Consider the following 22,643-nt stretch of genomic DNA (forward strand, 5'->3'; position numbering starts at 1 on the left):
ATGCGGAGATTTTATGGATGCGAATTCATATTCGCAACAAGTAACGACCTGCATAGAAAGTGGGTGGGGCCAGAGAAGCGTGTGCCTCGCGCGTGTCTGCTAGTTGATATCATCGTTCGCTTACTGACCAATCAAAAAGTGTACAATGGTACCCAACAAAGTTGATATGGATATTAACATCCGCATCTGCTAATGCGGAACATTCGCATTAATTCAGACATCCGCATCCGCAACAACCCTGGTTACGATATACAATGTTCATTAATCAATGTACAGAACGCTGTGTGCGGGTCGAACGAGCATTCCTACATAGCAATAATGAACAGGTTTTCACGATGTGTATAATTAATAATGTGCGGTGAACCATGCAAGAAATAGCTGCTCATTCGTGTGATTTAGGTATTCGTAAAGGCGTCGACACACTCAACGCGCAACGGGAATTCTTAGGCTGAGGTCTATAATGCGAACTTGTACTCTGACTCTTATGACTTGAGTGTGTCTTAAGATGAATAACAGCATAAATGAACGTTGTTATTGGTCAAAAATTGTATTGTCTCTATGACAGAAAACAACATTGCTAAGACACTTATCGATAGATTACAGAAACATAGATTGAATACCAACGTAAAATAAACGATTTGTTTATTGCAATTTTTAATACGAGAAATGATAGCTATCCTATGAAAACTAACGATTTCAGGAATTAAATCCAGTAAGTATTTATCCGGACGAAGTCGCGGGTAAAGCTTACTTATAAGCAACTAGCTTATGCTCGTGACTTCGTTCGCGTGGACTACATAAACTTAAAACCCCTATTTCACCCTCTTAGGGGTTGAATTTTCAAAAATCCTTTCTTAGCGGATGCCTACGTCATAATAGCTATCTGCATGCCAAATTTCAGCCCGATTCGTCCAGTAGTTTGAGCTGTGCGTTGATAGATCAGTCAGTCAGTCACTCAGTTAGTCACCTTTTCCTTTTATATAATATTTAGATTAAGATTATGTTTAATGGCTCGAAAGCAATCACACTAGAAGCTTTGTTACCACACCACAATCGATCGTACTATGAATTTACATTCGGACATTTCGAACACGATCGATCGAGGTGAAATAACCACAGTTTAGCAATCTTTCAGTTGGGTGAAGCCTTTAATGCCATCACCAGCTAGGGTTGACAACTTTTTAAAAGTAATTAAGTTTATCTGATTTCAATTTATAAGAAATTGTATTTTTTTTTGTATTTTGTGCAGTATTTAAAAAATGTTCGTGGTTTTTAAAATAAGTGCTTGACAAGCTAATCTGATTCTAAACTGAAAAAGAGCAAGAACTCATTTTTTATCATTTTCAGTGAAAAATAAATTCCTTTATGTAGCGACTTTGCATTCATAACCTAACCAAAACAAAATAATGAAGCTACTTTTTTAGTGTTACAGGTTTAAAGCGGATACTCAGCGTATGCTACTATGCTAAAATGTGCCTAGTGCATTGTTTTAGTGGTTTAAGACCATATTATTTGCATTATTTGTGTGTGGATGGTTTCAAAGTGTTTTGTGTTTTATATATCAGTACCTCAGGTACCCTTATAATAAATGGGAAAGTGTGTTTGTTTGTTGGTTTGTCCTTAATCACGTCGCAACGGTGCAACGGATCGACGTCATTTTTTGCATGGGTATAATTAATGACCTGGAGAGTGACATAGGCTACTTTTTTTTTCCGGAATATCAAAGATTTCCTACTGGAACAATGAACCAAAAGCTTAATTTGCTATAATCCGCTGAAACAGGTCGAATCTGTATCATGCAATATGCAGCATGCGAAATGGATGGATTCCTACTGGAATTTTAAAAACCTAAATCCACGCGAACGAAGTCACGGGCATCAGCTAGTTAGAACATACGCTTATATCTAGCCTACGTCACACAAATATTATTCTATTTTAGACTACGGTTGGCAACCCTGCCACCGTCACAACCGTCATTTACGTGTAAACATTTCACGCACGCTCGAACCTACCCTCTGTGCTATGGGTCAGCACCCTCTATCTAAATAAGAGAGAGTTTTCTAGTTAGAGCGAGAGAGTATAACTGACTTCATTTTTTGTAATTTATGTCTATAAATTGAAATCTAAATATATAAAAGGAAAATTTGACTGACTGACTGATCTAACAACGCACAGCTCAAACTACTGGATGGATCGAGCTGAAATTTGACATACAGATAGCTATTATGACGTAGGCATCCGCTAAGAAAGTATTTTTGAAAATTCAACCCCTGAGGGGGTGAAATAGAGGTTTGAAATTTGTGTAGTCCACGCGGACGAAGTTGCGAGCATAAGCAAGTTTTAAAAAGTTCTTTCAGTTGGAAGTCGGAACTCCTCAAAACATAATATATAACAAAAATTCGATCAGTCAACTTGTGGTTGGGGTCTAAAAATATCTAAAAGAGACTGTCAATTATAACGAAACAATACTAGCTAATAGCTATGGGAAGAAAATAAACCGAACAATACAGGCTAAAGACTTAAAACAATACTACGGGTTTCTTTGCGAAAATTGCTTCTTAAGGCTGGCACTCACTGTGTGCATGGCACGTTAATATTAAATAAATAAATAAATAAAATAAAAATCTTTTTTATTCAAATACACTTTTACAAGTACTTTCGAATAGTCGGATGCATCTACCAAATATTCGGATTGCCAATATCAATTGCGGATACCAAATATCGCATATTATAAACTGGCTGCCCCGGCAAACTTCGTACCGCCTAACAGTCGATTCAAATTTTTCAAATTTTTCTCTCCGTAAGAACCATCCTCGTACTTCAAGGAATATTATAAAAAAAAGAATTAGCGAAATCGGTTTAGCGGTTCTCGAGATTTGCGATTACCAACACATTTGGTGATTCATTTTTATATTATAGACTAGCTGCCCCGGCGAACTTCGTACCGCCTAACAGTCGATTCTTTTTCAGGATTTTTTTTAAATTTCTCTCTCCGTTAAAACCATCCCCGTACTTCAAGGAATATTATGAAAAAAGAATTAGTGAAATCGGTTCAGCTGTTCTCGAGATTTGCGATCAGCAACACAGCGATTCATTTTTATATATAGAGATTATAAATAGATAATACAACTATAAATAATACGTGAAATAGTAACACGGTTGTATCAAATTCCTCATTTAAAAATATCTGATAACGATTCCAAATGTTTGGATTTTTAGTTTTAATGCAAAATGGCACCTAATTAAATTTTGTGACTATGTGAATGGTGACAATTTTCAGAAATACTTATCATGTATTTTTTTTGTTGATTACCATATTTTACTTTTATAACGCTATAATAATACTTATAATACTTATATTATTAATAATTTTATAATATAATAACATAAGTTTATTAGAATCTCTTTTTCGGAACACTGCAGTGTATAAATCTGTCCTTTTCAGGTTTGGTGCTTTCTGTACTCTTAAAGCACTCTGCACATAGCGCCCGGGGTTGTACCGGGGCCGGATTTTGGTATTTCATATTTTGTATTGATTTATGTATAATGCAGACCTTAAGGAACGATTTTCAGAAATACCACTCAAAAGCACTCTTTTTGTGCTCATGACTATGTGACGTTTTGTCGGTCTCAACGACAGAGACAACGCTCTACTAAACCGCTATCCCTTTTGTAAATGTCGATGTACAATAATGTACTTCCTGTGCAGGTACTGTACTGCCGTGCCGTTCGAGCAGTGAGCACTGCCCCTTATACGCTCAGCTTCAAAAACAAAAATATTATTTCACACTCTAAATGTATTAGCACAGATGTTAAATTGCAATATCAAAGTGATAAAAGCAACCTTGACAAGAAAACCCTATGAGAAAAACATTGTAAATGAAGCCTTTGTATTCGCTTACAGCTTAGCGAATTCTGTAAATGAAAAAGCATTTTTTTGTTTATATTATTACTACTGAATAAGACTTTCAATAAAATTGGTAAGGAATGAGGGTAACCTTGAAGGTTCATTTTGATAGCTGATTACTCTTAGGATACCACGGAATTCAGAATGATTATAGAAGTAGTAAAGTAGTGTGATGTGTTACTGTTTAATTTAAATTGCTTTGAATACTAGATTTTATATTTTTATAAGAAATCGATGATACGATGTCAGTGTGCTTAGTATGAGATTTGACATCTAGGATTTAGGTTTGTAAGAATCCCGTGACATACAGACAAACACACTTACTTAATTATAATATTAAATTATGGATGCTTAGGCCTTGTTTCACAATCGCTAGATAAAATTTATCTAATGGATAAATTTGACATTTTGACAGATTCCCAATACAAAAACTGTCATAAGGTCAAATTTATTTGTTAGTCGAAGTATCAGGAGGTGGTGAAACAGCTCCTTAAACTAAAGTTTACTAGGTATAGGAGATATAGGCATACCCCTAAAATAAGTCTTAAGATAACTCATGACTAACTTCTTCACACTTCTTGATTATGTACACAGATATAACGCGTAAAATTTAACTCCTCACGCGCCATTTTAACTTTTTGTGTCAAATTTCATGTCAAAAGTACGATTTGGTCCTTATTTTTACATGTACTTTTGACATGACAGACCCATAGAGACCCATAGAGTTAAAACGGATGGTGAGGAGTCAATTTTGAATCCAGGCTTATAATAAATGCGATAGTGTGTTTGTTTGGTGGTTTATTGGTTTGTTGGTTTGTCCTTCAATCACGTCACAATGGTGCAACGGATTGACGTGATTTTTTGCATTGGTATATATAAAGACCTGGAGTGATATAGGCTAATAATATAAATAGGGAATCGGGATTTTTAAAAACCTTATTCCACGCGGTCGAAGTCGCGGGCATCAGCTAGTATCTATATAAAGGTGTATAGTAACAACATGAGTGAACTAGTCACCTGAAGCAGGGTAATAGAATTCACTGGTGGAACAAATAACTCGATTAATAGTTATTTATGCAACTGTTGTATAAAGAGGGGCATTAAAACACGAAAGTCAAATTCAAGTCATACTATTATCACACGAGGTGAAGCCGAGTGTTTTAATACCTAATTATCAACAGTTGCATACAAGACTTTATCTACACCCATAATAATATGAATCCTTTATAAAAGGTTCTGAAAAAGTTAGCTTATTGCCAACATTAAAACACCCAATATCTTAATAGCATCCAAACGAGTGTTATAATGTTGTACTGAATTTCATTATAACACTCCTGTGAAAAGGAGACAACGCTATACTGCTGGCATAAATCTGTCTCGTTATGCCAGCAGTATAGCGCTCTCTTTTTCACAGGAGTGTTATAATGAAATTCAGTACAACATTATAACACTCGTTTGGATGCTTTAATGGTTATTAAGAAATTGGGTGTTTTAATGTTGGCAATAAGCTAACTGTTTCGGAATCTTTTATAGAGGATTTAAAGCATGGTTGTAGATAAAAGAACAAGAGAGCTACTAAAATTTTCGAGTTGAAATGAAAATTGAGCCAACTTTAGAAAGTTTTGGAAATAAAATGTCTGCACTTTTACAGGTCCGTACCTCCGTCCGATCCAAAGTTCCAATTGGCAGAAAAGTTTAACAGACTTTAAGTGAACCAATAGTTAGTTTGAAACTACTGTAAAGTTTGCGGATCAGTTTTAAATAAGGTTGAAAGTTGAATGCCAAGTAGCTGCTTGTTATGGTTGCTTCCTTAGTCTTGATGAGGTATATGGGTTTAATGGGTTATATGGGTTTTAGACTTGTCTTTACACAAGTTCAAAAAATATGTTAAAAGTATGGTCCTAAAAAAAGCATATTATACAGTCGAAGACTATGTGAACGATAAAAAAGCTTGGATTTGACTCGCTCCAGCAATGCACGGGGCTGCAATGGCTTGTATAGTATGATATAGTAACATTGTAAATAGAAAAATTAAAAAGAGCAACCGCCAGTTTCTTGCTGGTTCTTCTCGGTAGGAACGGCATTCCGAACCAGTGATAAATTGAACTACCTGACGATTCAAAAGGACTTGTAAAAGTTTACTTGAATAATAATATATTCTATTCTATTCCATTCTAATGAAACTGCCATATCGCTTCCAAGTTAGCCCGCTTGCATCTTATCACTTACCACCAGGTGGGATCGCAATCAAATACTAACTTGTATCGGAACTAGCTTATGCTCGCGACTTCATTCGCGTGAACTACACAAATTTCAAACCCCTATTTCACCCCCTTAGGGGTTGAATTTTCAAAAATCTTATCGGATGTCTACGTCATAATAGCTATCTGCATGCCAAATTTCAACCCGAACCGTCCAATAGTTTGAGCTGTGCGTTGATACTTGATAGATCAGTCAGTCATTCACCTTTTCCTTTTATATATTTAGACTAGACTTACTAACTGATCAAGTTAATTTCCTTTAAAGACTTAAAGAATATGTCTACGTCAGAAAATTCATCTTTGTATAGTCTCGTATAAATATATTTTTTATATATTTAGGGCTTTGCTCACGCTCAACGAGCCTTGATCAAATATACCCAACCTGTGTGAAATGTAAATGTATATTGTATTGTATATGTATGTATATTGTATACCTACAGTGTATATTCTGTCCATGAGGGAGGAACCCTAAGCTCAGCAGGGACGTTAATAGGCAATTACAAACACTTGATGGATCAATTAGCTAGCTGTAGGAGAATTTTTATAGGTAGGTTTGTATAGATAGCAGATAAATATAGAGAGGCAGCCAGCGCATGCTAGACGATCTCCCTGGCGCAGTGGTAAGCGCTGCGTTCTTGTTAGTGGGAGGTCCCGGATTCGATTCAAGGCAGGAGTTTGGAATTTTATAATTTCTAAATATCTGGTTTGGTCTGGTGGGAGGCTTCGGCCGTGGCTAGTTACCACCCTACCAGCAAAGCAAAGGCACGATAGCGTGTAGAAACCAAAGGGTATGGGTTTAATAAAATCTGCTATACCCCTTCCAGGTTAGCCCGCCATCCATCTTAGATTGCATCATCACTACCACCAGGTGAGATTGCAGTCAAGGGGTAACTTGTATCTGAATAAAATAAAAAAGACCTTCGTTATTTTATATAAGCTGTAAGTTTCCCTGCGTATTGTCCCCAACACAGGGAGGAACGATCAGCGACTATGAAGTTTAGATCATGGAGGCTTTATGAGATAACAGGTAATAAAGGTGTAAAAAATCTTTTACTTACTATTTCCCGTTCCCCCGCCTCATACCCCGATTGCCATCTCGACCTGTCGCGAACTATATCTTTAGATATTTTATGTGGCTCGGCTTGTCGCATAATCATCCCCGCGTGGGAGTAAAAGGTAAAAACAAGGTGCTAAATTAGATCAAAAGAGATTACAAAATGTTCACCTTTATGACTTAAGCCTGAGATACACAACACGAGACAGACACAATTTCGCAAATATATTATTATTAGTACTTAAGGAATAAAGGTCATAGCACATTTAAACGACTCTGCTCCAACACCGCTCCCACCCAACACCGCCCTAAACTAAGACGACTGCTCGCAGTCCACGCGGCGACAGCTAGCTGGCCCCTAGCAGTCGACGCGGCGACAGCTAGCAGACAGCCAGCTGTCCACCCGCCGACCGCTCTCGCCTTTCGCGATAGACGCAGTTCACGATCGGTTTCCATTGAAGCAACTTGTATTTTTTACTATGTCCCGATTCACAACGCGCGAACTAGCAATTATTGCTATTGCACTTGAGGATGAAGAGAGAAGCGCAAGAAATAACAGACGAAGATATTGGGTGCATAAAATGCTGAAAGCAAGACATGCAGAAGGAGAATTTTGGCAGATCCAGAGACACATATTAGATGACGAAGAAAAATTCTACATTTACTTTCATATGAATCGGTATTTATTTGATTACATATTATCATTTATTGAAAAAGACATAACAAAGAAGAATACGAAATTTAGACAAGCAATAACACCAATAGAAAAAATTGCCGTCACGTTGAGGTAAGTGAAAGAGAAACTTTTTTGTAAATTTTGTACATATTTATTTGAAAAAAATATATAGTAACAATCAGTCTCTAATTTCCATTACTTATAGCTTACAATGTTAACTTTAAATTAGTAAAGAAACATATTCTACCACATGTTAATCTTAGGAATCATTTTTCTGTATAGCATTAGGCAATTCACTGTTCAATATCGGTTCTTCTAAAACTGGAGGATTATTGCCTGAAAGCTCTGCATTGCGGGTATTAAATTCGGAGGGGCCTGCATTATGGAGGTCATAATCCGAAGATCCTACATGGTGGGTGTTATAGCCCGAAGGTCCTGTATTGTGGGTGTTATAACCCGAAGTCGAAGGACTTTCAATATTGTGTCGTGAAGAACCAGCATAGAAATTAGTTTGTTCCTGAATTTCTTGTAATTCAAATTCAGACACCATGTTGAATATTCTAGACTTCAGAACAGATTGGCTGTAACGATTTAATTTTTTTACTGTTGTTGCAATGCTCGAAAAAAACTTGTCAATCTCGTCATCCTTATTTGTCTCTTTTTCTTTGAGTAAATATTGTAAAAGTTGAGCTGATGCCGAGGTACATTCTTGGGTCCCTTTGAATCGCTTTCTTTTAGGGATGTTTGGAAACAAAGAAGAGTTTGCTGAGGTATTTGTTGAAGCAGATTCTGGTTGGTTGGCGACATTAAGTTCTGAGTCATTTGATGACATGAGAGAATCGTGATTTGACAATAATTCGTTAACATCAAAATTTTCGTCCACTTCACTATCATCTTCCGTTAACGATGAAATAGTTTTTCTTTGTTTCATATGCGGCAACAAAAAAGACATCTCTTCTTCAAATTGCCATTTTTTGGATGAGATAGCAGCCTGACCACTTTTTGTGCGTGTCTTAACAACTGCCCTTCTATAGCTTTCTCTTAAGTTTGTCCATGTTTTCTTGCACTCTGATTCTGAAAAAGAAAAAAATCGAAGTGAAGAGGTGTCTGTGTGCTAAGGTGTGTTTATTTTTGCTAAGAAATATTAATAGAGGAAGTTTTTTTCAGATACATGATCACGGGAAGTTCAGCAAGGACGTTGAGTTCAAGCTTTAGATTAGGCGAATCAACAATCCGATCAATTATACAAGAAGTATGTAATGCAATCATAAACAAATTAATGGGAATTTTCATTCCAACGCCAATTGAAGAGCGGTGGAAAAGTATAGCTCAAGGATTTCAAGACAGATGGAATTTTCCAAATTGCATCGGCGCTATAGATGGGAAGCATGTCAACATCATAGCACCTGCTAATAGTGGTTCGCTGTATTTTAACTATAAAAAGCACTTTTCTGTTGTCCTAATGGCTGTGGTTGATGATAAATATAGATTTATAATAGTTGATATAGGCGCTTTTGGTAGAAATAGTGACGGTGGAATATTTGCATCTTCGAAATTAGCGAGACGTCTTGAAAGTAATTCATTACATATTCCAAACGATAAACCACTACCTGGAAGTAACAGAAATATACCACATGTTTTCATAGGAGATGAGGCGTTTCCTCTGATGAAAAATTTAATGAGGCCATACCCTCGTTGTCGTGGCTTATCTGAGGCACAAACTATATTCAATGAACGTTTATCACGAGCACGCAAAGTTGTGGAGGATGCATTTGGAATATTGTACCAGAAATTTAGCATTTATAACAAAAATATTAATGTGAACCCGATACACGTTGACACATTGATACTAGCGACATGTATTTTACATAATATTATGCGAAACTATGAAATAGAGTATCTAGATCAACATGAGATGCAGCAACCAATACATCACAACGAGAATGGTTTCCTGCAACCAATACTAGAAAACGAAATGAACAGTGCCGAAAATGCTTTTAATATTCGAGACTTGTTTTCATCTTACTTTCAATCTCCTGAAGGTCAAGTTTCATGGCTGCATCAAAATATTCAATAACGAGGAAAAAACTTAGAGCAACTTTTACCCTTCATTTTAAAAATATATTTTGTTTTATGAAAAATAAATATCTTATAGACTAGGTACCACAAAAATTATTATTTCAACATGTACTTTAGCTCTGGCTACCAAATTACAAGAGCAATTAATTTTTTCCAAAACTTTTAAAGCGTTACCAAAAATTAAGTGTCACTTTAAAAGCGCACTGTGAAAAAAAATGTACTACGGAAAAATGACCCTGTATAAGAAAAACTTGCTGATTTAATGCCAATTTAAATGAGGTACTCTTTGTTTCGTAATTCTGGTATTATAATCGTTTTTTCATATCAAGGTGCAAAAGATTAGTTTAATTCAAAATAATTTTGAAGATTATCATGCTGCTAGTTAAACTGCTAGTTTTTTGTACGTTGGAATGCTAGAAACATCACTGTGCTTGTCACACTTATAATTTGTGAAAAGAACAGAAACTCTTCACTAGCACCACGTGCCAGAACTACCCAGAACGCCCGTCTTGCAAAGTAGTTCATCTTTTCTAGGAAACAAAAGGATAAAGAAACTATGCCTCTCTTTTACACTAATCATCTTTCCTTATTTCAACAATGCAAATAGGAAGGATGATTAGTGTGAAAGAGAGGCATGGTTTTTACCATACCACCCATACGTGTGGAGGGGCCACACGTATGGGTTTGATGAAAAAAAATTTGAGTTTCAGTTCTATGTATGGGGACCCCCAAAATTTATTGTTTTTTTTTCTATTTTTGTGTGAAAATCTTAATGCGGTTCACAGAATACATCTACTTACCATACAACAGTATCGTTCTTATAGTTTCGGAAAAAAGTGGCTGGACATACGGACGGACAGACAGACAGACAGACATGACGAATCTATAAGGGTTCCGTTTTTTGCCATTTGGCTACGGAACCCTAAAAAATTATTAAAAAATACAATTTTCCTCCTATACGTTTTTAATATAGTATAGACTAGCTGATGCCCGCGACTTCGTCCGCGTGGATTTAGGTTTTTCGAAATCCCGTGGGAACTCTTTGGTTTTCCGGGATAAAAAGTAGCCTATGTGCTAATCCAGGATATTATCTATCTCCATTCCGAATTTCAGCCAAATCCGTCCAGTAGTTTTTGCGTGAAGGAGTAACAAACACACACACACACGCACGCACGCACGCACGCACGCACGCACGCACGCACGCACGCACGCACGCACGCACGCACGCACGCACGCACGCACGCACGCACGCACACACACACACACACACACACACACACACACACACATACAAACTTTCGCCTTTATAATATTAGTGTGATTGTACGTAGATAGATACATACCTGTTGCAGACAACGTTCTAGCAATAGATTTCCATGTTTGATCCCTTTTGGCAGAATCTGCGTATTTTGCGTCACTGGCATCGTACAGACAGGGATATCTTCGAACTTCTTCTATAAGTTTTTCTTTGTTCATAATGAATGCGTTCAATATCTGCGAAAACACTTGGAAAGAGATCGAACGTGCGGTTTACTCGGTGTAGATACTGACCGACTGAGCGGCGCGGGCGACGCGACGGCGGGCGCGGCGAACGCTAGCAAAGCGCGCGGGCCCCGCGCCCCGCGGCGACCGCTAGCGGTAAGCGCGCGGGCACCGCGCCGACCGCTAGCAGTAAGCGCGCGGGCACCGCGCCGACCGCTCGCCTACAACGTGCGGCCTGCGAGGCGTCAACTACCGAGCAGTCTGACGGCGGTAAGCTCGCTGACAGCGAGCTGTCTGCTAATTTATGATGCCAATGTAAAATATATCTAAAGAGCAATATTTAAAGCCCATATTTGAATTTTATTCTTTTTGCCGGGTGGGAGCAGAGTCGTTTAAGTGTGCTATGACCTTAAGGATAAAGAAAATAATGTGAAGGGCGTAGCGTTCACCAAGCGTAGCACACGTAGCGTGCGTAGCTCGTACTACGCTACAGTATTACGTATTATTATTAGACCAGTAAATAGAACATTTTAACCTCGCACTAAATTTCCGATCCAATTTTTTTTTAGGTTAAGGGTCACTTACTGACCATAAAGTCACAAAATGCTGACAGATCCAGGTGGAGCTTCGATCGCAATCTTGAGGGAAAGTTTTTGGCTGATATCTCGGAAACTATCTACTTTAGGGCAAAAGTTATTTAGGCTATTATTGTAGAAAATAAAATTTAGCATCTTTTGTTTCCTGTAGACTTTTTTGTAAAACTTACCATTTACGATTTATGGCCGATTGAATGAACTGGTTTTTCTATTTCGGCCGATGATTTTTAAAATATTGGAAAAACCGGTTCATTAAATTGGCCATAAATCGTAAAGGTAAGTTGTTGATGATGATGGTGTGTGCAGTATTTATAGAAAAGGTCATAAGTGCGTCTGGTTTTCGTGCAATAGTTTTGCGGAATTGCTACTCCACTTCTGATCGCGATCGTACTATTCCCACTAAATCCGGATATAGGAACGCGGAGGCGGGATACGTTTGCAGTGATTGACGTCAAGGAATGTGTGATTTTGCCGGAATTTATAAGTACACAGCGTGGAAACAATAAAGCTTAGTATGAGATTTTACATCTCACCTACGTTGATAGAATACGAAAGTCAAATCACTTTAGTGTTAGGGATGATTCATGCTAACACGTGGCAAACACGAGCCTTGCCACGTACGTGGTGCGGACGAGGCATGGATTCAAAATATCACAAACTTTTTTAAGCATTTTATGCTCCACCATGCCGTGTCCATGTACGAACGTCATATGGTGAAGCATAAACTGCTTGATATGAAATGTTCGTGATGTTTTGAATCCGTGCCTCGTGCGCGTGGCACGGCCCACATCCGTGTTAGCATAAATCATCCCATAAAGTAAAATGGACCAGTCCGTGCCAGGCTGGCAGCCGAGACACATAGGTATGAATGAACAGTCGCTTGGAACGCAGCTTCCAGACTCATCTAAGTGTTATTGGCTGACGAAAATATTCAGCGGGCACACAATATATAATACAGCCGGCCAGGATTTTATTGGATGTCTGAGAGCTCAAGTACGGGCTACGGTCCAAGATTACGTCCGCTACATGCGTCTGATAGTTTGCACAGTTCAGTGTACCTACAGTTTATTATGCCGAAATTCGTAGGTCGCGGCAGCCAGCCGCGTCCGTCAGCCGCATCAAATAAAAATTAAATTATTAAGGCGGAAACACATTTTGTTTAGGCCTTAATTGTCTAGTGTTAAGGTCCAATTTCGTCTATAATTAAAATGAACCTTAACATTATTTTTTAAAGCTCAAGTTTGTTCGTACACTGGCGTCCAGATTGCCCAATACACCTGTGAGAAAACACTCGGGCAAAAAAGCTTGGCATCAAGGCCCATATTCCGACAGACAGTTTTTCGAAAAGACAGCACAACCAATATTTGACTTTAAATCAAGAAGTTTCAGTACCTGTAGTATAAGATTTTACGTCTCACCAAACGTTGCTAGAATTCGAGAGTCGAAACACTTCCGCGTTATAGTAAACTGGATCTTAAACACCTTGTTTTAAAGCTCAAGTTTGTCTACACATCTACAGCCAGCGCTCCAAGCGGAAACGTAGCGATATTAAAATCAGTGGCATTGAATTTTTGACTTCAATTCAAGGCTCTTTAGGTCCATTTTACTTTGATGTTATTTTGTTTCGATTCTCGAATTATTACATTTTAACAAGATACAAATTAAAAGTTAATTAATTAATAATTTAAACTAAAACTAAAACCTTAAAAAATATAATATTATAACTAAAATATATTATTAAAAGGAGTCCCTTTAGACAAGGTTCCGAAGATACTGGCAGCGTTCCCCCTTTGAATAGCTAGGCTAATTCTTTGTCCGAGGTAGCTGCCAGATCTTCGGTCTCCTGTGATGTCGATTCTCGAATTCTAGCAACGTTTGGTGAGACGTAAAATCTTATACTACGGGTACACGTTAACGTTACTGTTTCGATGCACGTTTTCTGTCAACGCTGGAGAGATGTAAATCTTATACTAAGCCTTACGACACGTTGTTCGAACTCGTCTCCGGTCTCGATATTAGTCTTGAACTTGTGAAATGGCGAAATTATGCACATAGCGCAGTCAGTCGGCTGTCGGACTAACAGCGCGTCACTCGTGCCCTAGTGATCTGTGCTCGCGCATAATTTAGAAACTCATCATCATGATCAACCCATAACCAGCCCACTAGGTACTGAGCACTGTGTCTCGATTGCGGTAGAATGACAGGTCACGATCACAATCATCTCTGATTGATTAATGCTCGCTGACTATTGGCTTCAATGCATTGTTGCAACAAGAATACCATAAATTCTGACGATTGCGACTGTAACGATGATTGATGCAGTTTTCCCACAATCGACCAGCAGGTTTCCATTCAATATGAGAAGGGCTTAGGCCATAGTCTGTCACGCTTCTCCGTTGCGGGTTGTTAGACTTCACACACATTTTAAACGCTATTAGTATGCATCATAAATTAAACACATACACACACATACACTTATTAACACATATACGTAGGTACAGTACGCGGCAGAAAGTAATGTACATCGGCCTTTAGAATGACATTTCGAATTTGTAGAGCGATGACTCTGTCACTCATACCTATATGCCGTTTTATCGGTCTCAAATGCTCTACAAATCTGCTATCTCCTTCTAAAGGTCGATGTACATTACTTTCTGCCACGTACTATAATAATAATAATCTTTTATTTGGGACCATAACGCATAGTTTACAATTATACAAAACACAACAACACCAAACAAAAAAACACAACAAACAAAAAAACATGAAGACAAAAAGATCACAAATACTAACTAATAAGTACGGCTTTCCATGCATCTCAACCGAGAAAACCATGTGCATATTTAAGCTGATATTGTTATGGAAGAGAGTATTTCTGTCCTCGGCAGACAAAAGTCCCTCGTCTGCATAGGCCCTAAGCGCGAGGGTTAATCGAAACCCTTCCGATCACGGCTGATGGGATTGGACAGTGATTGTACTTGTCACGTGCCATATCATCAATATCCTGTGGATCCAATACTCATTACATTACTCCTAGTAATAGGGTCTTGGACTGTAGTAATAAAATGATGTGATTTGTGTATAGCGGTAGTTCATGGGGCTAAAATCAGTACCCTTATTATAAATGCGAAAGTGTGTTTGTTGATTTTTTGGTTTGTCCTTCAAATACGTCCCAACGATGCAACGGATTGATGTGATTTTTTGCATGGGTATAGACAAGGACCTGGAGAGTGACATAGGCTACTTTTTATCCCGGAAAATCAAAAGAGTTCCCACGGGATTTATAAAAAACCTAATTCCACGCAAATGAAGTTGTGGGCATCGGCTAGTTCATTATTAAAGAGAATAATTCAAGCGTGCATGTTTCCTGCCACGTATAACCTAAATAAATTCAAAGCAAAAGTGAATAAGCATCTTCTAGGCAATCGCACTGGATCATAATATACCTACCTCATCATTACTTTTTAAGCAGGCAAAAGGGCTCCAAGTCGCCAAAGACGCAAATGGTTGGACAATATAAGGGCGTGGACAGGGCTAAGCTCCCCGAAGCTAAAAGAGGCGGCGGTTATAGAAAGAGAAGTTTTCGGATGATGATCGCCAAACTGGGTCTGTCCGTCTGTACTGTGCGAACTGCTGGACGGAATCGTTCGTGAGGAAGAGGGTCCGGTTTACTACCAGAAAGCTCGTTGCCTCGGAAACTTCGGCAAGCTACGGGAGTTCACGCACCACTGGCATAAGTGGAACACCACTGGAACAGCTCGGACCGTGATCGTGGACCATTGGGTGTTTGAGGAAGGATCCGGACCGCGGGGCACGCGGGGATCTGCGTTTTCGTGCACGTCTGCCCGAGAAAGGAGAAAGACTCAAAGGGACAAGGTAAGGATAGAAATAATTTGTAGGGAGTCAAGGCACCCCGGGAGAGAGCTACCGAACAAGCGCCATCCCACGTTTCGGCCCATATAACCGCGAGGTTGGTGGGGACATGTTAGGTGGTGGGTTGCCCGTCTGTACCTACGTCTGTCACCAGGCTGTATCTCATGAATTGTATATTGTTGTTATAGCGGCAACAGAAATACACAATCTGTGAAAATTTCAAGTCTCTAACTATTATAGTTCTAGAGATACGGACCGCTGACAGACAGACGGACGGATGAACTGACGGACGAACAGCGGAGTCTTAGTAATAGGGCTCCATTGGCAATATTCCGGTACGGAACCCTTAAAGCACTACATACTTTGTCACTGAATTTATCCAGTGGGAGGCTTTGGCCGTGGCTAGTTACCATACCACCTTACCGGCAAAGCCGTTTAGCATTGCAGTACGACGCCGTATAGAAACCAAAGGGGCATGGGTTTTATAAAACTGCCATATCCCTTCCAGGTTAGCTCGCTTCCATCTTAGACTGCGTCATCACTTACCACCAGGTGAGATTGCAGTCAAGGGCTAACTTCGGAATAAACATAAAATAAATGCAGGGCGTCCCCTGTTTCATACCCCGATTGCCATCTCGACCTGTCGCGTATTGCTGAAGAAGATAATATTGTCGACAACATCGACACTAACTTTGTTTGAGAAATAGGAAATCTCAATGTCCGGGTCAAATTGCTCTCGCGAATTTCATAATCCTGAAGAAAGTCAGCAAGGTTAGCATCATTTCCATGACACAGCTGTTTTACTTTTTTTGGAGTTAGTCGTCAAAGTTTTTGTAAACATTTTTTTTGCATGTAAACAATATTCTTATTCTTATAATTAACTAGCTGACTCGGCGAACTTCGTACCGCCTAACAGGCGATTATTTTTCCAGCAATTTTTTACAGTTTTCTCTTCGTAAGAACCATCCTCGTACTTCAAGGAATATTATAAAAAAGAATTAGCGAAATCGGTTCAGCTGTTCTCGAGATTTGCGATCAGCAACACATTTAGCGATTCATTTTTAAATATAGAAAAAAAAAGTAGTATGAGTGGACGATTTATATAAGTTGAATCAGTACCCTTATTATAAATGCGAAAGTGTGTTTGTTTGTTGGTTTCTCCTTCAATCACGTCGCAACGGTGCAAAGGATTGACGTGATTTTTTGCATGTGTATAGATTAAGACCTGGAGAGTGACATAGGCGCTTTTTATCCCGGAAAATCAAAGAGTTCCCACGGGATTTTTAAAGGCCTAATTCCACGCGAACGAGGTCGCGGGCATCAACCAGTATATTACATTGAAAAAATCAAGAATTTTCCGTAGTCTATCTACACTATCTACACTAATATTATAAAGAGGAAAACTTTGTTTGTTTGTTTGTTTGTTTGTACTGAATAGGCTCAAAAACTACTGGACCGATTTTAAAAATTCTTTCACCATTCGAAAGCTACATTATCCACGAGTAACATAGGCTATATTTTATTTTGGAAAAAAATAGGGTTCCGTAAGATATTTGGGTTTTTCGGACACAAGGTGTAAAAAATCATATTATATAAAGAGCTAATGTCGTTAAGTTTGTTTGTAGGGGGTAATCTTTAGAACTACTGAACCGATTTTAAAAATTCTTTCACCAGTAGAAAGCTACATTATTCCTGAGTGACATAGGCTATACGGGATCTTTAAAAACCTAAATCTACGCGGGCGAAGCCGCGGGGATCAGCTAGTAGGTAATACAGTGAGCAAATGCAACCCAGTGCAGTTTGTTATGCTAATGCTCTCACAGATTGCAATTAGTCACAAGTTGACAATGCATCCTACAGGGGTGGCTCCTCCGACATCAATGCACACTACAGCTTTGACCAGACACCCGTGCTGTTTATTTTCACTAGGTATACTTTCATACTGTATACTATATACTATATTTAATACTAGATGACGCACGCGACTTCGTCTATGTTCTTCCCCGGGATGCAAGCTATCCCTGTGCCAAATTTCGTCAAAATCGGTTGAATGGATGGACCGTAAAAGGCTAGCAGACAGACAGACTGACGGACAGACAGACACATGTTCGCATTTATAATATTAGTATGGAAGATTTGATTGTAAATGCGAAAGTGTGTCTGTTTGTTAGCTTTTCACGGCCTAACAGTTTAACCGATTTTGATGAAATTCGGTACAAAGTTAGCTTACATCCCGGGAAAGACATTGGATACTTTTTATCCCGGAAAATCAAAGAGTTCCCGAGAAATTTTAATAAACCAAAATCCACGCGGACGAAGTCGCGGGCATCATCTAGTAGTTAGATACTTCTCTCCTAAAATTGTTAACTACTAGACGATAACTATTCTTTAGCGTGCTCAATGCTTTCCATAATAAAAAAAATTGGAAATTATGAAATTCTTATCTCCTGCTGGGAATCTAACCCGGGATCTCCCACTAATAAGACCACAGCGCTTACCACTGCGCCAGGGAGGTAGTTAAAAATCAATCTAATACAAAAAAAATAGAAATCAGGTCACTATTGAATAGCTTGATACAAAATATGGCTGGCCCGATTTCAATTCGCAATATTCATTGAAAAAAATCAATGAAGTTCATGAAAGAGCTCTTCCGATTTGCTAATTAGTGTTTGCGGGCCTCGAGATTGGACTGACTAGGATCGCCACATGGTATCCAAATGGAGTACAAGTCTCTTTATGCGACTAGGCGAAGACCAAAACGAAGACGCGAACTTAAAACTAAAACTACGAGGGTTAAAACACGCCCAGGTCTGAGGTCATAGCATCTAAATATTCAATACTCAACATGAAATGATAAAGAATAAAATGACAGCCAACGAAAGAGATTATTTCACTCGACGCACGTTTCGCCCCGACACCGGAGCATCCTCAGGAGATGTAGACCTTACAATGCACGATTGCAAAGATTGTTTTTTTTTGTGTTAACCACTAGGCTATCACGGTCATGACCCGACCAATGAGGAGTATCTACGGCCGAAAGAAATTTAACGCAGACGTGAGTAAACGTTTGCAAAACCCATAAAGGCCATTACGATAGGGACTAAAAGCAAACGGCTTCTATTTACCTAAGTACAAAAATACTTCGTAACCTTAGGACCTCTCATTTCACGCCACATTGGCGACGCAAACGGTGCAAACTCACAGAATTGAATTGAAAGTTTGGTGGTTGTTCGAATGTGTGGATTGTGGGGGTCATGGTTTACGTGGATGTATTTTAAGTTGTTTGTATTTGTTGACGTGAAATCAAAGAAAAATAAACAAATCATAGGCTCCCTCACTGAACAGAAAAAAGGGCTACCTAGCGTCAAATGTATAGTCCGTTCACTATAACTGTTCCCCTTGCGTTATGTTTGCACCATTGCAACAATTCATATAGGCTACCTACAAATGTACAGTCCGTTCACTATAACTTTTCCTACGGGTGGGTGGAGTTTGAACCGTCGCGCGACCTTTCAGAATTCAGTCCGGTCCTTAACCGTTGAGCTATTGAGGCTCTTCGATGTTTTGTTACAAATTCCTTAAAGCGTATTTCTTGCTACGGCATATAAATTATATAATAATCTGATTAATATTGGTGTTCCCAACATTTGTACTAATTTTCAGCTCTAAAAATTGGTACGAATGTTAGGAACTGCATTAGCGGATGCCTACGTCATAATAGCTATCTGCATGCCAAATTTCAGCCCGATCCGTCCAGTAGTTTGACCTGTGCGTTGATAGATCAGTCAGTCAGTCAGTCAGTCAGTCAGTCAGTCAGTCACCTTTTTCTTTTATATATTTAGATTTTACATATCGTCGATTCAGGATCAAACCGAGAGTTCCCTTACTCTAGTTCACTCTGGTACTAGGCACCATCTTTATTAAAACGTGGCAGATTGAATCTATCTCGTTAAGAGTAATTGAAACTTCTCCGAGCAAGGTCAGAGTGCACTCCAAGGTGGGTACACAAGTGGATTTATCCTTTGACTAGCAACCCGCCCTAGTTTAACACGGGTAGCTTAATACAATTTTCATAGGGATCTCGTAGTTTTTTTAAATAAATATGTTCCTACAGTTGACGCTGACGGATTTAAACGCTGTGATAGCCTAGTCGTTAGGACGTCCACCTCCTAATCGGAGGTCAGGAGTTCGATCCCGGCCACTCTCTACTCTAACTTTAACTTTTCGGAGTTATGTGCATTTTAAGTAATTAAATATCACTTGCTTTAACGGTGAATGAAAACATCGTGAGAAAACCTGCATGCCTTAGAGTTCTCCATAATGTTTTCAATGGTGTGTGAAGTCTACCAATCCGCACATGGCCAGTGTGATAGACTATGGCCAAAATCCTTCTCACTCTGAGAGGAGACTCGTGCTCTGTAGTGAGCCGGCGATGGGTTGATCATGATGATAATGACATTTGACGCTAGGTAGCCTATTTTTCTTTGATTTTTGACTCATTTCACGTCACCCTAATATCTTCTTTTCTTTATATAAAAACTAGCTGATGCCCGCGACTACGTCCGCGTGGATTTAGGTTTTTAAAAGTCCCGTGGGAACTCTTTAATTTTCCGGGATAAAAAGTAGCCTATGTTCTTCATTGTGATGCAAGCTATCTCTGTACCAAATTTCGTCAAAATCGGTTTAATGGTTGGGCCGTGAAAGGCTAGCAGACAGACAGACAATCAGACAGACAGACAGACGGACAGACAGACACACTTTCGCATTTATAATATTAGTATGGAAGTATGGATGAATCACTGAATGTGTTGCTAAGCGCAAATCTCGAGTACAGCTGAACCGATTTCGCTAATTATTTTTTATAATATTTCTTGAAGTACGAGGATGGTTCTTACGGAGAGAAAAATTTTAAAAATTGCCTGAAAAAGTCTAAAAACAACACTTTTCTATATTCCCATACAAAAGATTCGTAATAATACTTAAAAGTCCTATTTTGTACTGTGATACCATACCATAAAGTTTAAGTGTTAGTGGAGGGGTTCCGGGAAGGCAAAAGTCTAAAAACAACACTTTTCTATTAAAAAAATCGACTGTTAAGTAGGTGGTATGAAGTTCGCCGGGTCAGGTAGTTTGACATAAAATCGTCGATTCAGTAGGTCGATTGTCTAAAACCTGCATCAATCATTATTACAATCTCAATTGTTCTGATTGGCTGAATTTGTGCGATTCTTTTTGCAACAATGCATTGTAGCCAATAGTGAGCGAGCGTCAACCAATCAGAGATGATTGCGATCGTGACATTGTAGCTGTAATTCTCCCGCAATCGCGCAGCAGGATCAAACCGCGTGTTACTTGACTCGAGTTCACTGTAGCATGGTTTATATTACGTTCGAGGTTTTCTAAAATTAGGAATAGAGTATTGAAGTTTTTTCTCGTAATTATGATCATTCGCACACATTGTTTTGTTCTTGTTTCACATGCGCTGTCATAAATATGTCTTAAAAAACTAATAGTCATATCTTAAAATTTTAATCGTCTTTTGAAGACGTGTTATGGATACGCATATTGGTGTTACTACGTATACAGCAGGTTATTTTTTATCTGTATCTATACTTCTATACTAATGTTAAAAAGTTTGTTAGTATGTAGGAGGTAATCTCCAAAAGCACGCATGCAATTTTAATAATTCAAAGTCAAAGTCAAATGATTTATTCAAAACTAGCTGATGCTCGCGACTTCGTCCGCGTGGGTTTACGTTTTTCGAAATCCCGCGGGAACTCTTTGATTTTCCGGGATAAAAAGTAGCCTATGAGCCGCTGGATTCAAGCGGCAAGACCGTGGCGTGTAGAAGTCCCTACAATAGACCTATATACAGCAGTGGACGTCTATTGGTTGATGATGATGATGATGATAAAAATATCGAATATCACGAAAGCTACGAAATCTAACGGCTGAGACTTGTCGGTCGAATAATTTGGTTTTGATATTCTCTCACTGACCTCTAATAATACAAGCACGCTGGACTTGTTGAAGCTGTGATAGCCTAGTGGTTAGGACGTCCGCCTCCTACTCAGAGCTCGGGGGTTCGATCCTGGGCACGCACCTTTAGCTTTTCGGAGTTAGGTGCGTTTAAAGTAATTAAATATCACTTGTTTTAACATTGATGGAAAACATCGTGAAAAAAACTACATGCTACACTGAGATATCTCTACAATGTTCTCAAAGATGTGTGAATTCAGCCAATCCGCACTTGGCCAGCGTGGTAGACTATAGCCAAAACCCTTCTCACTCTGAGAGGAGACGCGTGCTCTGTAGTGAGCCGGTGATGGGTTGATGATTATGATGATGATGATGGACTTCTTATTGCCGACCTTTTTTGGAGCAACTTGATTTTCGCCATTTTGGCGCTGATAGCAACAATGAATGTCATGTGAACGTTCTTTATGGTAAATGTTAGTTAAGAGACAACTGTCAGCGTAGTGTCAGCACGAAGCCCGAGTTAATTTTAATTACCAGAGTGAACTAGAGTAAGGGAACTCTCGGTTTGATCATGAATCGACGATATGTCAAATAATAAGGGCTACCTGCTCCAAATGTACTCATTTGACGCCTGCAAGTGACGTCAAAACCTCAACACAAAACACTTTGTGTGGCACCTTTTCCAGCGTACCCGTATAAGTCCATTTCAGTGTGTTCCCTCGATATCTCCTCCATT

The 22,643-nt window shown here is 38.9% G+C and overlaps 2 protein-coding genes and 1 long non-coding RNA gene across 6 annotated transcripts in view; 1 reads left to right on the forward strand and 2 right to left on the reverse strand.

Annotated features, from left to right (window-relative positions):
- LOC117995269 (uncharacterized) overlaps nt 1–22,643 on the reverse strand; it is a 123,797-nt gene that overhangs the window by 95,113 nt on the left and 6,041 nt on the right. The gene's annotated exons all lie outside the window — the stretch shown is intronic.
- Nucleotides 7,870–11,303, forward strand: LOC117995354 (uncharacterized). The gene is made up of 2 exons (XR_011238435.1): nt 7,870–8,009; nt 9,066–11,303. It is a non-coding gene; the product is annotated as an uncharacterized lncRNA (long non-coding RNA).
- Nucleotides 8,003–11,864, reverse strand: LOC117995357 (uncharacterized). Its single transcript, XM_034983370.2, has 2 exons — nt 11,321–11,864; nt 8,003–8,972 (listed from the first exon to the last, which is right to left on the reverse strand). The coding sequence occupies exons 1-2, from the start codon at nt 11,451–11,453 to the stop codon at nt 8,158–8,160; spliced, it is 948 nt and encodes a 315-aa protein (XP_034839261.1). The 5' UTR covers nt 11,454–11,864; the 3' UTR covers nt 8,003–8,157.

Source organism: Maniola hyperantus, chromosome Z (genome assembly GCF_902806685.2).
Source record: "Maniola hyperantus chromosome Z, iAphHyp1.2, whole genome shotgun sequence".
NCBI lineage: Eukaryota > Metazoa > Arthropoda > Insecta > Lepidoptera > Nymphalidae > Maniola > Maniola hyperantus.

Bases quoted from the DNA above. Each gene is read 5' to 3' on its own strand.
- LOC117995357 (XM_034983370.2), bottom strand. From the start codon at position 11,453: ATGAACAAAGAAAAACTTATAGAAGAAGTTCGAAGATATCCCTGTCTG. The intron at 8,973-11,320 runs GTATGTATCTAT...TTTCTTTTTCAG, and splicing joins TAGAACGTTGTCTGCAACAG to AATCAGAGTGCAAGAAAACA.